Below are 12,760 nucleotides of genomic sequence, written 5' to 3'. Positions count from 1 at the left end.
GGTAAGGAGGTGTTCACAATCCCATTGTCTCTTCCTGGTATTTAGACTATTTGGAAAACTGGCAACTCAAATTAAAACTGAAGTATTGCAAAGCAGCTAAAGTTTTTCCATGAGGGGGAAAAAAAGGAGAGTAGTTAAGTTTGTAAAAACACTTAATAACAAGAAAAGAACATCTAGAAGGTTGATTTTATAGGCATCCTGGCTGGAATCTGCAGATTTTCTATCAAGGATGTCTGTGAAATTTTCTTCAACATTTCAATATTCTTTAAGAATCCTGACACTTAATGGCTTATGTCAGTAAAAATATGTAGTCTAGACTGTTTTTTTTTTTCCTTTAATATCCCACATGCATATTAGCTCAGGTCTTAAACCACCACCAACCCCCCACTGCTCCCCTCCCCCCCACCAAAGAATGTTTCTACTGTAAATAAGCCATGGCATTTTAAAACCAATAATCAATTTTTAATCACTAATTAAAATAAATTATATAGCAAATTAAAGTAAATTTGCCTTGTGTTAATCCACGAGTGTTTCTACTTGGGTCTGCTTATGTCAGTCTCATAAAACACTGATCTTCTAAGTTAGCACGGAAAGGACAGGGGACCAGATGAAGGGAGGTGGTATACATTTCCATGCCTTATTATAGTAACTAATTTCCATGACTTATTATAGTAAGCAAAGAGCCAGAGTCTCTCTGTCTACTTATTTATCTTTTTAATGGCAACCACTAATGGCAGTAAAGAAGGGAGAGTACCCAATATCACCTAACCATACTTTAATTACAGTTGGGTAGCCACTTCAGGTAAGCTTCAGTATGTGTTAAATCTGAAGGTAACTGTTTTCTCTTTCCAAGATAAGATTGTTTGAGTTTTGGGTTTTAGGTTTTTGCTTGTTCCTGCATTTTTTTGTTTAATCACAAAAAAAAAGAATGTTATTTCAAGAATATTTAACATATGGCAAAGGAAAAGAGTGAGCACTCTCCCAAAAGGAGAGGGGAGGAGGGAAGATTCTCAGGTAGCAAAGCGGGAGGGAGCAAACCTTAAGGTGATGGGTTGGACTCTACCTGCTGAGAACTGGGGTCTCAGCTGTCCATTAACAAGTTAAAAGGCGAGTAACAAACTCCACTGGAGAAGAGACAGGCGTCCACGCGCCTCAAGCAGTCTCTTTCTTTGTTTTTAAACGCTACTGCAGTGTTGTTTCTCGCTGTCTGAAAGGACCACAGCGTCTAAAACCCTGATTGTCATCCTCAGTGGGAGAACAGGTTTCCAATTTCATCAGCTGGACCCAAGTTGTGTGTGTGAGTACTTGGTTTAAAATATTAGAGAAAATGCAGCCTTTCCAGGGCAGCGCTTTTTCTGGGTAGACCAATAGCCAACAACTCGCCTTTGATTTTGGCTATTTTTGTTCCTGGCTGGCTCACACCACTCGTATCTAACTCAACCCCTTTAGAGACTCTTCCAGGTGGAATTACTGGATTCGGTCAGAATGGGAGAGGGGCCACTACGCCCTTAAGAGGCTCAGAAATGCCCACCTGGCTAAGGTCGCGGAACACGCGTGCAGGCGATGAGACTGAGCCTTCGGGTCCCTCAGTGTGAATTGTCCATGGGGACGAGGTGGGCACACACACTAGTGCGCTGGCTTCAGGCAGCTGAAGGAGGTAGTCTCTGAGAGTTTTTAGAGTCCTCTCCGAGGGAAAGCTTGGAAAAAAGAGAAATGGAACGGAAAGAGCACGTGGGCTATCAGCGACCACCCTCACCTTAAACCTAACCCACCTGTCCCTGTCAACGCCACCCTAACAAATCAGGGCAGAAGGTGAGCCGCGACAGCCTGACCCGAAGCGCGCCGCAGACCTAGGCTGGTGCCTTCCCTTTGGGGCCAGGGCTGTGCGTGGGGGACAAGGCCGCTGCTCGCCCTAGGGCCGCCGGCTAACAAGGAAATACCTGACCTGGCCCCACCAAGAAAGTGGAGCTCCTCCACCCCCAGTCCTGCTGGAGACACTAGAAGCCAGGGCCCCTCTCTCTGCCACGGGAAGTTCTAGCGACAAGCCCAGAAAGCGACGCCATCTCTACCTGGCACCCCTCCTCAGAGGGCGCGGGTGAAGAGTTTGGGTCCGAAAACCAAAGCCAAGACCCCAGGAAGCCAAGAAGGAGACAGGAGGTGTTTGAAGCAAGAAGGGCACTGGGGAATCGGCAGCAGGGCCTAAGCCTCCTCCGAACCAGGATCCAAGGCCTGCGCCATCTGCCCTGTGCGGTAAGCGCGGGGCCTGGGAGCCAGGAAGCGCTCACACCTGCGGTCGGGCAGGGGGCGCAACGCGCTGCCAGGGCGGCTTTATCCTGCCGCCACAGGGCGGGGACCAGCCCCGCAGCCGAGTGTCCAGCGCCGCTCACGTTCTTTGCCTGAAGCTTAGCTCTCAGACTCCGAAGAGGGCGACTGAGACTTGGGCCTGGGAGTTGGCTTCGGGGTACCCAAGGCGACGACAGCTGAGTTGTACCACGAAGCTCAGGCCGAGGCCTCCTCCCTTGTATGGCCTTCCAATCCATACTGGCAGCCTCTGCTCTCAGGGACTCCGCGGGCCGGGCCACTAGGCCCCCTGCGCCTGGAGCTGCGCTATGATCCGGGTCTTGAGATGCGCGCGATTCTCTCTGAACCGGTGGAGAGGAGGCTCTGCCCCGCGCGGAGCAGAGGACAGCGGCGCCCGAACTTCCCGCGCCTCTCGAGGGCCCAATGGCAAGAACAGCCTCTAGCCTCCGGAGTGCGCGGATGACAGGAAAAGATCTTCAGTTCTTCTGCCGCTAGAGAAGCGCAGGATACAAGCCTCTATTGGATCCACAATCTGGAGTCTTGCCTTCGGACTTGGCCAAAGACTTGCAGGCGGTGGGGAGGCAGTAAGAAATGAAGCCCCCTCCAGCCTCAGCCGCCGCCGCGTTCGGTGCAGCAGCAGCAGTGCCACAGCCACAGAGCAGAGGAAGGCCCGCTCCGCGCGGGTTCTGTGCCAGGTGTCCCACTGGCCCTCAGCGGACAAAGGAGAGCCGCTAATAAGGGTCGCTGCTCAGCAAGCTCAGAGCTCATCCATAAGTGCCAACGCCACTGCCTCTTCCTGGAAGCTTCCACTCTGGCCCGGGGACCGACCCCGGCTACGCTGTCCTAGCCCAGAGAACAGGTTCAAGAACGGTGGTGCCCGGCCCCAGCGGTGCCCTTTTCCTTCCCTGTAGCTCGCTGGGCTCTTGAGCCCCTACTCACTAAGCCAAAAATTCAGGAACCAGGAGCCAAACCCCTTGGCCTCTGAGAATTTAGGAAGCTTCCTTTTCAGCCAAGAGGTCAAGGCGAGCAGACAGTGGGGACTCGAACAATCGCCTGTTTAGGTTTAAAACGTTAAAAAATAAACATCACCCAAGTGTTTTTTTTTTTTTTTTTTTCATTTCACTTGGCACAATGCTGTATGGTTTCGTCCTACAAACACTTTATTTATAAGCCGTTGTTCATTGCTTTTGGCTACCGTTATGACATCTGTAGAGGAGAAACGAAAAGTGGCTTTAGATTCAGTTAAACTGCGACGCCCAGAAGGTAAATTGGAGGTCCCTTAACAGCTGGTTCTCGAAGATTTCCTCGAGGGAAGAAAAAAATATGGTTAGTTTCCCCTAATGATCTCTCTGAAATGATTGCCAAAAAAACTCAAAGCAATATCCAGCTTTCTCACCTCCTCCTGCTCCTCCCTCTTTTACCCAGACTGAGCCGAGGATGGCGGAAGGAGGCACATTGTGCAATTTCTTATTAAACACATCTGGAATATGCGCGCTCTGGATTTAGTGCCAGGGGTTTTACAAAGAGTTTATGACTGTGACAGAAAATTGTCCTTTTAACAAGTTTACAAGCAGTAATCACGGGGGCTTTTACAGGACCGGCCCTCTTGCTCCTTGCCGGATCTGCAGACATTTCCAAGATTCACCAACTAAGGGAGCAGGAAGTGGGCCGGGGCGCCCTGCGAGACACAACTTCCACGAGCCTAAAATTATCCCAAGCGGAGCTGGGAGAGTGGGGGGTAGTCACTGGAGCAGGAAGAAACGGCATGTAAGAAATTAAAGTAATTGGCCCTTCCTATTTTCCAGAGAGATTTCCGCAGCGTCCTTTGAAGCCTGTCAGGGTCATTGAAAGCTATCTTTGTGCAGGGTGTTTGTTTTGGGGAGTGAATGTGAAGAATGTGCGGAGATTCCCTGTGAGAGCCCCTCCTGCAGAGGGTGGCATTTCTCCGTGGCCCAAGACAGGGAGAATAAACACCCTAGTGACTTAAATAAACACCGACTTAATGATCCAAAACACTAACAAGAGAGATTGGGACCCTGAACTCCCAAACCAAATGATGGTCTCTGAGTGGCGGTGTGCACATCTGTCCATCACTGAGGGGAAAAACGACTTTATAAGTAAAAGTGTCTATAGTTAAGTACAGTGACCATTTCTCCCTGGAACTCAAAGCTATTTGACAGTTTTAAAAAATAAGAAGGCCTTGATTTCCCCAAACACACTTCAGTTTTCTAGACCAGAACAGAAATAGGCAAGAGTAAGAAAGAAATAATATATTAATGGTGACACTTATAGATGGGAAAAAATCAAAATTATGAAACTGTCATGTCAGAAAATAAATAGATTCTCCCTGGGGAACAATATTTTACAAAGCACAAGCAAGCCAATCCTGTTATCCTGAGTAGAATTTTAATAAATAATGCCATTTGTTTCACTAATTTTAAAAGCTAAATACAGAAGATACATCATTTTGCCCCAGGCAAAAATAATATGGAGCCTACATGATTACTGGGATTTTTCTAGACACTATCCGGCAGCACTGCAAAAGATCTCCTGTCCTGCTGGTCTGCTTTCTATTTGTACGAATTAATTCACAATGTTTGTATCCTTGTTCTCCTTCCCTTTTTTGTCTTCAAGCAGATAAATTATTTTTACTTTCACAGTCTTGTCATAAACTTGTTAACACAAAAGAGCTTAGTTAACGTATGAATGCTGTGAAGAGATAGTGGTAAACAAAATTGCATATCTAAATAATAGAAGTTAATAAATACCCCAAGGCTAAATTCACTCTGTCTGTCATATAATTAATCTAGTTACTACTCTTGGTTCAGATGATGGCCTTCAAAGTACCCTGCAATTCACAGCCACCATTAAGTAAGAAAGAAAAAATATATATATTTTTTTAAAAAATAGGGCCCAATGACAGCAATATACCACTCACCTTTCAGAAACAGAATCATACTCCTGGTGTTCTACTAAGTTTTAATTTAGACTGCTTTAGGTACAATAGAAAAGAAACCTGAAAACACATGCTGTTTTAGTAACAAATACCAGGTTGCCAGATTCGTTGGCATACCTTTGCAAACTAGAAACTAGAAACAGGAGAAACCCTTAACAGGAGTAGGCTACAGATATGAAAGCTTTGAGGGCATGAGTAATGGCATTCAGGAAAGTGTTTTTTCACATTGGTACATTTTTAGAGTTTGTCATTAAAAAAAAAAAACCCAAGAAAACAAACAACAACCAAAAAATCCCACTAAATTTGACAAAAATAGTTGCATTACTAATGGTCACGTCTATTTCTGTCTCACGTAGAGAGCATTAAGACATTTAGGCACTTGTTTTTTCCTCCTAATACTGTTCTTTTATTTTAATCTACATTAAATTGTTTAACACTAAATATGAAAAATGTAAACTTAATTTCTCCTCATCAAAGAAAGTTATAGATTGTATTTTTCCTATTCACCTTAAGAATGTAATCAGTTCTTCCGAGCCTGGAGGCTCTTATTTTCACTATTTTTATCTCCCTTTCTTTCTCCATTTCCTTTTCCTCTTCACAACACATTTCTCCATATATAAATTAAAAGGAAATAATGAAAATCGAGTTGATTTGCAATTCCTGTTCATTGAAAAAAAAGAAAGCCTGCTGAAACAGGCGTATCAGTTGCCCAGAACTGAGACTGGGTGCCTGGGTGCTTTTGTTTGTTTGGGTTTTTTTTTTTTTTTCCCCTGATCTCTGCATTGGGAAGGAAAATGCAAAAGTGGAAAGAGTTGGAGAGAAGAGGGAGATTAAGCTTGAGATCGCTGTTGGTTTTGATTTTTAAAAAGATACTTGTGAAAGTCCACCACTCCTTTATGCGCAAAGAACTCCAGAAACAAGCTGCAAAAATGTTCCTGATTTCTATTTACAAGTGTCCCTAGTCGCTGCAGTGGTTGCTGCTCCAGGAATCCCTTCGAGGCCCCAGTCCCTCCCCACTTAGGACCCCAAGTCCACCAGACTGGAGGTGAGGGGGCCGAGCAAAGAGTCTTGGAGCTGATGCTGGTGGGCCTGCAGGCCGTGACTGGGCTGCGAGGCTGTTAAGCCCGGGAGAGAATAGTTTGAGCTCCTGGCGTGGCCCATATTGCCCTGCAGCAGAAGGACCGAGTTCTGGTCTGGACTTTGGGGAGGTGAGAATTCCTCTTCTGAGCTGGACATGAGCGGCTTGCCCCCTTCCAGAGGAGAGAGTTGGTTCTGCTTGTTGGAGGAGGAGTTATTGTTTTCAGTGTTCTCCCTAAGAAATAGAGGACAACACCATATGGTTAAAAAAAAAAAAGTAGGTTAATAAAAAAGTGTGAGATGGAGGGAGGGGAGCTGGAAGGAGGAAAGGGCCATTGTGCAATCTGTCACCAACCCAAATGGAGGAGTTCTACCCTTCCACCCATCCCCAAGGGTAATGGGGGAGGTGAGGAGTCAGAGGAGCCTGGAGAAATGGAGAGCTACGGACAGAGCCTCCTGTTAGGAGCCAGGTCCTTTTCTCTTCCAGATTTCAGAAAGTGATAGATTAGTAGGATTTATTTGAAACATACAAAATATGTTTTAAATTTTGTTCAAGCAGTTACATTTAAATACATATAAACTAGCAACATATTTAAATGTAACTTTGAAAATCTTTCAATAAATAGATATTGGTGATAAAGAAATGATAGGGGACAGAGTCCAATGCACAAATGTTTGGGGTGAATCAAGTCCATTGCCTTGTTCCCATATGAGGAGACAATTAAACATCCCGTTTTCCTGCCCCAGCCCAGAGCTAGTGGTTTTGGAGACACAGGACAGGTCATGGGAAGTGGTGCCCAGCCCGGCCCAGTGACCTGAGTAAACACAGGGAGCGCAACCAGTCTCTGATTTCATCTGCAGTCGGCCCTCGGGCCTGGCTTATAGGATGGCCGTTTTGTAACTAAAGGCTAACTGCAACCATACAATCCCTGTTCCTGTGTTACTTGCTAACTCTTCAGCCCCTCGGGTCCCCCTCTCAAACTTCCTACCAACACCCACCCCAACCCATCCTTTCTGGGCAGGGTAAACTTCGCCGCCCCGCACAGGCTGCCAACGGGCGCGGCGCGCTGGGGCGTCATTCCCGGCACTCGGTGCCGCTTAACTTCAGGATTTCGCTTCCCTCGCCGCTTCCGCCTTCTGAGTGCTCGTCAGTCCTCCCGATTCCTAGCGCCCGTCTGTCTCCTTTCTTTCCCCTTATCCTCAGTCTCTGTCTCCCGGCAAGCCCATTTCAGCAGAATTTATCCTGGCTCTGGTTTTCCACCAAGACAAGAAAGAAAGCAAGATCTTCCGCCCCCAGTCTTGGAAGCGAACAAAGGAAAACCTAACCGGCCTCTGCGCTCAGGTTTCCCCCAAACTCTTTGGCTTCGCGGAGCGCTCTCCCCGCCACAGCCACCTCCCCACCGTTCTTCCGAATCTCTGTCCGAAACTCTACAGAGAACGGAAGGAGCCTGCCCAGGCGGCCGAAGGTATTGCCCCGAGGTGGGGGAAGGTAGAGACCAATTTTAAAAATACTGCCTTGTGAGCTCTAGTGCGAGAGAAGGCTGCGACTGGAGACCCTTTCCTCGTCTGGGCAGGCGGCGCGGTCAGCCAGACCGACGGGCTGCAGTGCCGGGCCACGCGCGAGCGAGCACGGCGAGGATCAACCCTTTCTTAATTTGGGACGCCGGGGAGTAAATACAGCGCCAACTCTCCCCAAAGCTCTCTTTTTGGTGTATCTTTAAAAGACTCCTCCCTTTGTCCAGCTAGTGAGAAATGAAGCAGGCTACCTCTAATCCAAAAGACTATCGAGAGAGCAGTGGAGAACCGGGCGGGAGTGGGGGCAGAGCCAATGTCTCAGGCCAGCTTCACCCCTCTGGGGAGCAAGAGGAGAGAGGTTCGCGAACCTCAACTCCCACCAAACCCCTTTCCTTGCGACACCAATCAACATTTCACTGCCCGTTGATTTAGAAACTCACTCTCCACCCACCACTCCAAGCCGCGGCCAGCCAGGGAGGCATGAAAACCAAACCTAGCGCCAATATTTCCCGACACTCACATCCCAGAGAAACCCACGCGCGGGTGCTCAAAGCAAATGAGGCCCCATCCTTAGCAAGGAACCTCAGAGTTCATGAACTTTCGCTGCAGCGCCTCGGAGGGCCTGCGCGCCGCCCCGTGGACGGGCTCCGGCCGGCGGGGAGGACTTGGTGGCTGGTGCCTGCGGGGGCGGGAGGGGGCGGAGGAGAAAGGACGGCTTCCTGGGGTCGCCCGAGTCGCGGGAAGCACGCCGCGTACCTTTCCTTGGCCTCCGCGGCCCGGTCTCTTTGCCTCCGGTTCTTAAACCAGTTGCTGACCTGGGTGGTGGTGAGGCCGGTGGCCTCGGCCAGCTCCCGCTTCTCACGCGGCGATGGGTAGGGATTATGCGCGTACCACTCCCGCAGGACACCCCTCGACTTCTCCTTGAAGCAGTAGCTGGTCTCCTCGCCGTCCCAGATGGTGCGCGGCAGTGGAAATTTTCGGCGCACCCGATATTTGCCCACGGCGCCCAGGGGTCGGCCGCGCAGCTTCTCGGCCTCCACGTAATGCGCCTTCAGCCACAGTTGCTGCAGTTTGGGGTGGTTGTGAGGCGAGAACTGGTGGCTCTCCAGGATCTTGTAGAGCTCACGGAAATTGCCGCGGTGGAAGGCGACCACCGCCTTGGCCTTGAGTACGCTCTCGTTCTTGTGCAGGTGGTCGCAGGCGGGCAGTGACCACAGGAACCTGCCCAGGCGCTCCAGGTTTCCGCCTTGCTGCAGAACCTCGCACACGCATGCCACTTGCTCCTGCGTAAAGCCAAACGACGGCAGCATCGACATGGCTGGGGCCTGCCGGGGCGCACGGCCCAGGCGCACGCGGCAGGGAGCAGAGCCGAGAAGCAGGAGGCGGCGGCCGCAGGGAGGGGGGCGCGGCTCTTCCTAACCTCCTCCTTAGGCTTTGCAAACGCGAAAACCCGAGTCGGAACTTGGAGGTGGGCGGCCAAGGAAGAGAAGGCGGAGGAGTAGGGGACGCTCTGGACACGGAACGGCCGGCGCACTCAGTAGCCTTTAAGGCCTTGCTGCCTCCGACCTCCCGCCCGGTGGATGCTGCTAGTTGCCGGGGAACTTGGTTTCTGTTCTCCCCGCAGCGGCCTTAAAGCGCGCAGCGTCCCCGGCACTCTGATTGGCTGCCGGCAGCGCCTATCCGGGGCTGGCCAGCCAGCGCGCCGCCCGGCGGGGCAGAGAGGCCGCGCCGCCCAGCGCGGCCGCACCGCCCAGCGCGGGGAGGGCGAGGCTGCAGAACTGGGGGTTGGGGGTGTTGCCGGGGCTGCGCGGGTAGGGAGTGGTGGGAGGAGATGAAGAGGAAAGGTGGGAAGCCAGTTTGGGTCTGAGGGAGCTGCGCTGCGGAGGTGTGGGGAGGTAGGGAGTAGGTGAGCGCGTCAGGACCCTGCAACGCGGGACCCGTCGCCAGTATCACCTAAGGGGAGTCGCGCACAACTCCGCACAAATCAATGACCCCAAACCTTAATTCCTCCCCTCTCCCTCTGTACTCTTGTCCTCATCCCTTGCAGACTTGCCCTTTCCCGGTGAGCTCATATTTAATTACTTTAATGTTGGAATGAATAAATAATGGATTGATGAATAGCTTATGGAACGCGATAAATAATTCAAGAGCAGACCAGGGTCCCCGCATGCAGCCTCTGGAAGAGTGGCTTCTCTTCGGGTTGGCTTCAGCTCGAGGAGTCCAACTCTATTTCCTCCTCCCTCCCCCCACCAACTTCCACTGTCCTCCCCGCACTGCTGCACACCACCCTCCAAAGGGCACAAGTACTCTCAGTCGGACACCGTTTCCCTCGTTCACAAAGGACCTCCATGATTTGAGACCAGGCAGAGAGCTGTTTAGAGCATACTTGCTGAGCACCTAGAGACTCCGAGCGTTCATTTGTGATTTGGTATCTTAATGTACTGCGATTGAAACCAGCAGGTTCCTGAAGCTTCTGGACTCAATTTCCCTATCTGTGCGGTTGCGTTTTCCAGTGCCACCTCTGCTACTGAGGAATGCCGAGAGGCTTTACTTGCTATTAGCAAAAATGCTTTGGGAACCTCGTACGAAAGGCGCTGGATGTGGTGTAAATTAAATAAAACTGTGCCCGGCTCCAATAACCGTCCGGTTGTTAACATAATCCTTACCCTGCTCTGAGAGGGACACTGCCCTCAAAGCGAGGACGACAGCGGCTCCAAGAAGATTAAATAAAGAGGTGTGTGTGTGTGTGTGTGTGTTGCAATGCTGGCCTATTTTGCTGCCAGGGAATGAGAGATGCACTGCAATGTAAGTCCCATCATCTGCTGTTTTGTTTATGTGTGGAGAATGCTTAGTAAAACTGCACAAACAAATGAAGTTGTAATTATCTTAAGCCTCATTTGCACACCTAGTTCCAAAGCAATTATTAAAAAGATTTTGAAAACAATTAGCCTCTCTAAACAAAGATAATCTATTATCAGTAGCTGAGACTAGCAGGAGATAAGAACAATGCATGGAGATAAGGGAAGCCAAATGGTGGAAGGAGAGTGACTTTATGACTATACTTATCTCTGATTAGATAAGTTCAAAACAGAATTCTAAGTACACTTCAAAAATGCTTTTGATTTCAATGTGCCCTCTTAGTGAGTGGTGAAGAACAAACTGTAGGCTCCTTAAATTGGCTTGTCTTCTTTAAATATGTTTTGATTCCTTTAGCCAAAGAGCCCAGAACTACAGAACCTTTTGCATATTGAGATGCAAGTGGGAGAAGGAGAAGCAGTGTCTGGGTTTCCCCTTTTATTATTAATTTGGTTTTAAAATGATGCACCCAGTACAGTGCACCCTGCAACATACATTCTAAACTCATAAAGCGTTCCCACCTCAGGGCTGCCACATGGGAGATTCCAAGTAGACAGGAAGCTGCTTCTCTGCTGGACATAATGCTTTCTGCATCCTTGAAACTCTTGCTTATTCCATGCAATTAGATCTTGGAAGCAGATGCTGATATTTCATTACCTTAGGCTTTTTTATAAAAAAATGCATTTAATAAGTGTGCATTCTTTCAAAAGAGCCTCTGCCATATAGTATGCCCAATGACTTTCTAAACTGGAAGCCTGGCACTGCTAAACCCAGAGCCATGTCTGGTAATTTCCCCTCACTGTCTTATTTTAGTGCTTATGATGTTTCACATGAAGTCTTAAGGAGCTGCAGTGTCCTCCCAGAAGGAATGTCTCTGCTTGAAACAGTCCTTATTGACATGGCAGCTGTGTGCGGACCGGAACGGAGGCTTAAACCCGGCTCTAAAAATCAGTTAATACCCTAAAGTCTGGAGCAAGTGCGCACAATTACAATGTGGGGGGGGAGGGTCTTTAAGCACAACCACGTCTCTTAGAAGACAAACAGTATGTTGAGTATGGGGTGTGCTTTGTAATTAACAATTTTGTATAAGGAAATGAGGCATAGCCTGGACAAATAAGGGCAGGTATAAATTTACAGAGGATGACAGAGAGCAGAGAGATGGCAATTAGACACAAATACGACCACCTTTTTTTCCCCCGGCTTCCTCCAGACCTACCTGCCCATTTCTTTTTATCTGTCTTCAAAAGGAACCAGGACGTACTATACACACTGCCGTCATCTGGGAAGACGACGTGTAGAAGCTGTGATTGCGGGAACCCGGGTAGAAGAGAAGAGGTGCTCTTCCTCAGAGGCCGTGACTGGGCCGGCCAACATTTTTCCTCCCGCTTAATCCAATAGATCGCGTAACTGGAAAGGGAAAGAGCTATGCGCTTCATACCAAGGAGTCTACCTGCTATTTCGATCCCTCGGTTAGGGGAACCAATTGTTATGAATGTTAATTATTGGCTCGGATATATAAGGTTTCCCAAAATGGAACCTTTCACTGAAAACCACTGAAAGAGGTAAAATGACATGAATTTACAAACCACCTAAACCAAATGATCCATTTTAAATCGCACACAGAAAGGTTTGAGTTGTTCTCGTAACATAAAACCTTTGCTGTCAATGCAAATCGCACGAAAAGCAGAGATGCGTTGGAGATTTAAAGGAAACGAGCAACTCTAGCCAGCCGGCTGCTGCCCTCGCTGCAGCGCGGCTCGGGAGGGAACACCGCTGGCAAGGAGCGCCCGATGCTAGGTTTCGGCTCTCCAGTGCCTCCTCTGTGCAGGTAACGGCCGCGTGCGCATTAGTCGATGAAAAAGCATTCAGTGGGACAGCATTAGCGGTTGCTAGGGTTTCTTGGCTGGGCTGACGTAGGCCTTGATGCAAACACCCCTAGCTGTGACCCACTTGTTTCCCTTCTGGCTTGGAGCAAGATACTTTGGGGCTCCCGGGCCGCTTTCTTGGAATTCTTTCACCATCCAGAACGACGGTGAGGATTCTACTCTACCTACA

At 49.2% G+C, this 12,760-nt stretch overlaps 1 protein-coding gene across 1 annotated transcript; it reads right to left on the bottom strand.

Moving 5' to 3' along the window:
- Nucleotides 1-5,263: 5,263 nt before the first annotated feature.
- SIX1 (SIX homeobox 1) lies at nt 5,264-9,480 on the bottom strand. The gene is made up of 2 exons (XM_055287792.2): nt 8,606-9,480; nt 5,264-6,569 (listed from the first exon to the last, which is right to left on the bottom strand). Exons 1-2 carry the CDS (start codon nt 9,163-9,165, stop codon nt 6,275-6,277), a joined length of 855 nt encoding a protein of 284 aa, XP_055143767.1. The 5' UTR covers nt 9,166-9,480; the 3' UTR covers nt 5,264-6,274.
- Nucleotides 9,481-12,760: the final 3,280 nt, after the last annotated feature.

Source organism: Symphalangus syndactylus, chromosome 8 (genome assembly GCF_028878055.3).
Source record: "Symphalangus syndactylus isolate Jambi chromosome 8, NHGRI_mSymSyn1-v2.1_pri, whole genome shotgun sequence".
Lineage (NCBI taxonomy): Eukaryota > Metazoa > Chordata > Mammalia > Primates > Hylobatidae > Symphalangus > Symphalangus syndactylus.
This window is presented reverse-complemented; position numbering and strand designations above follow the sequence as displayed.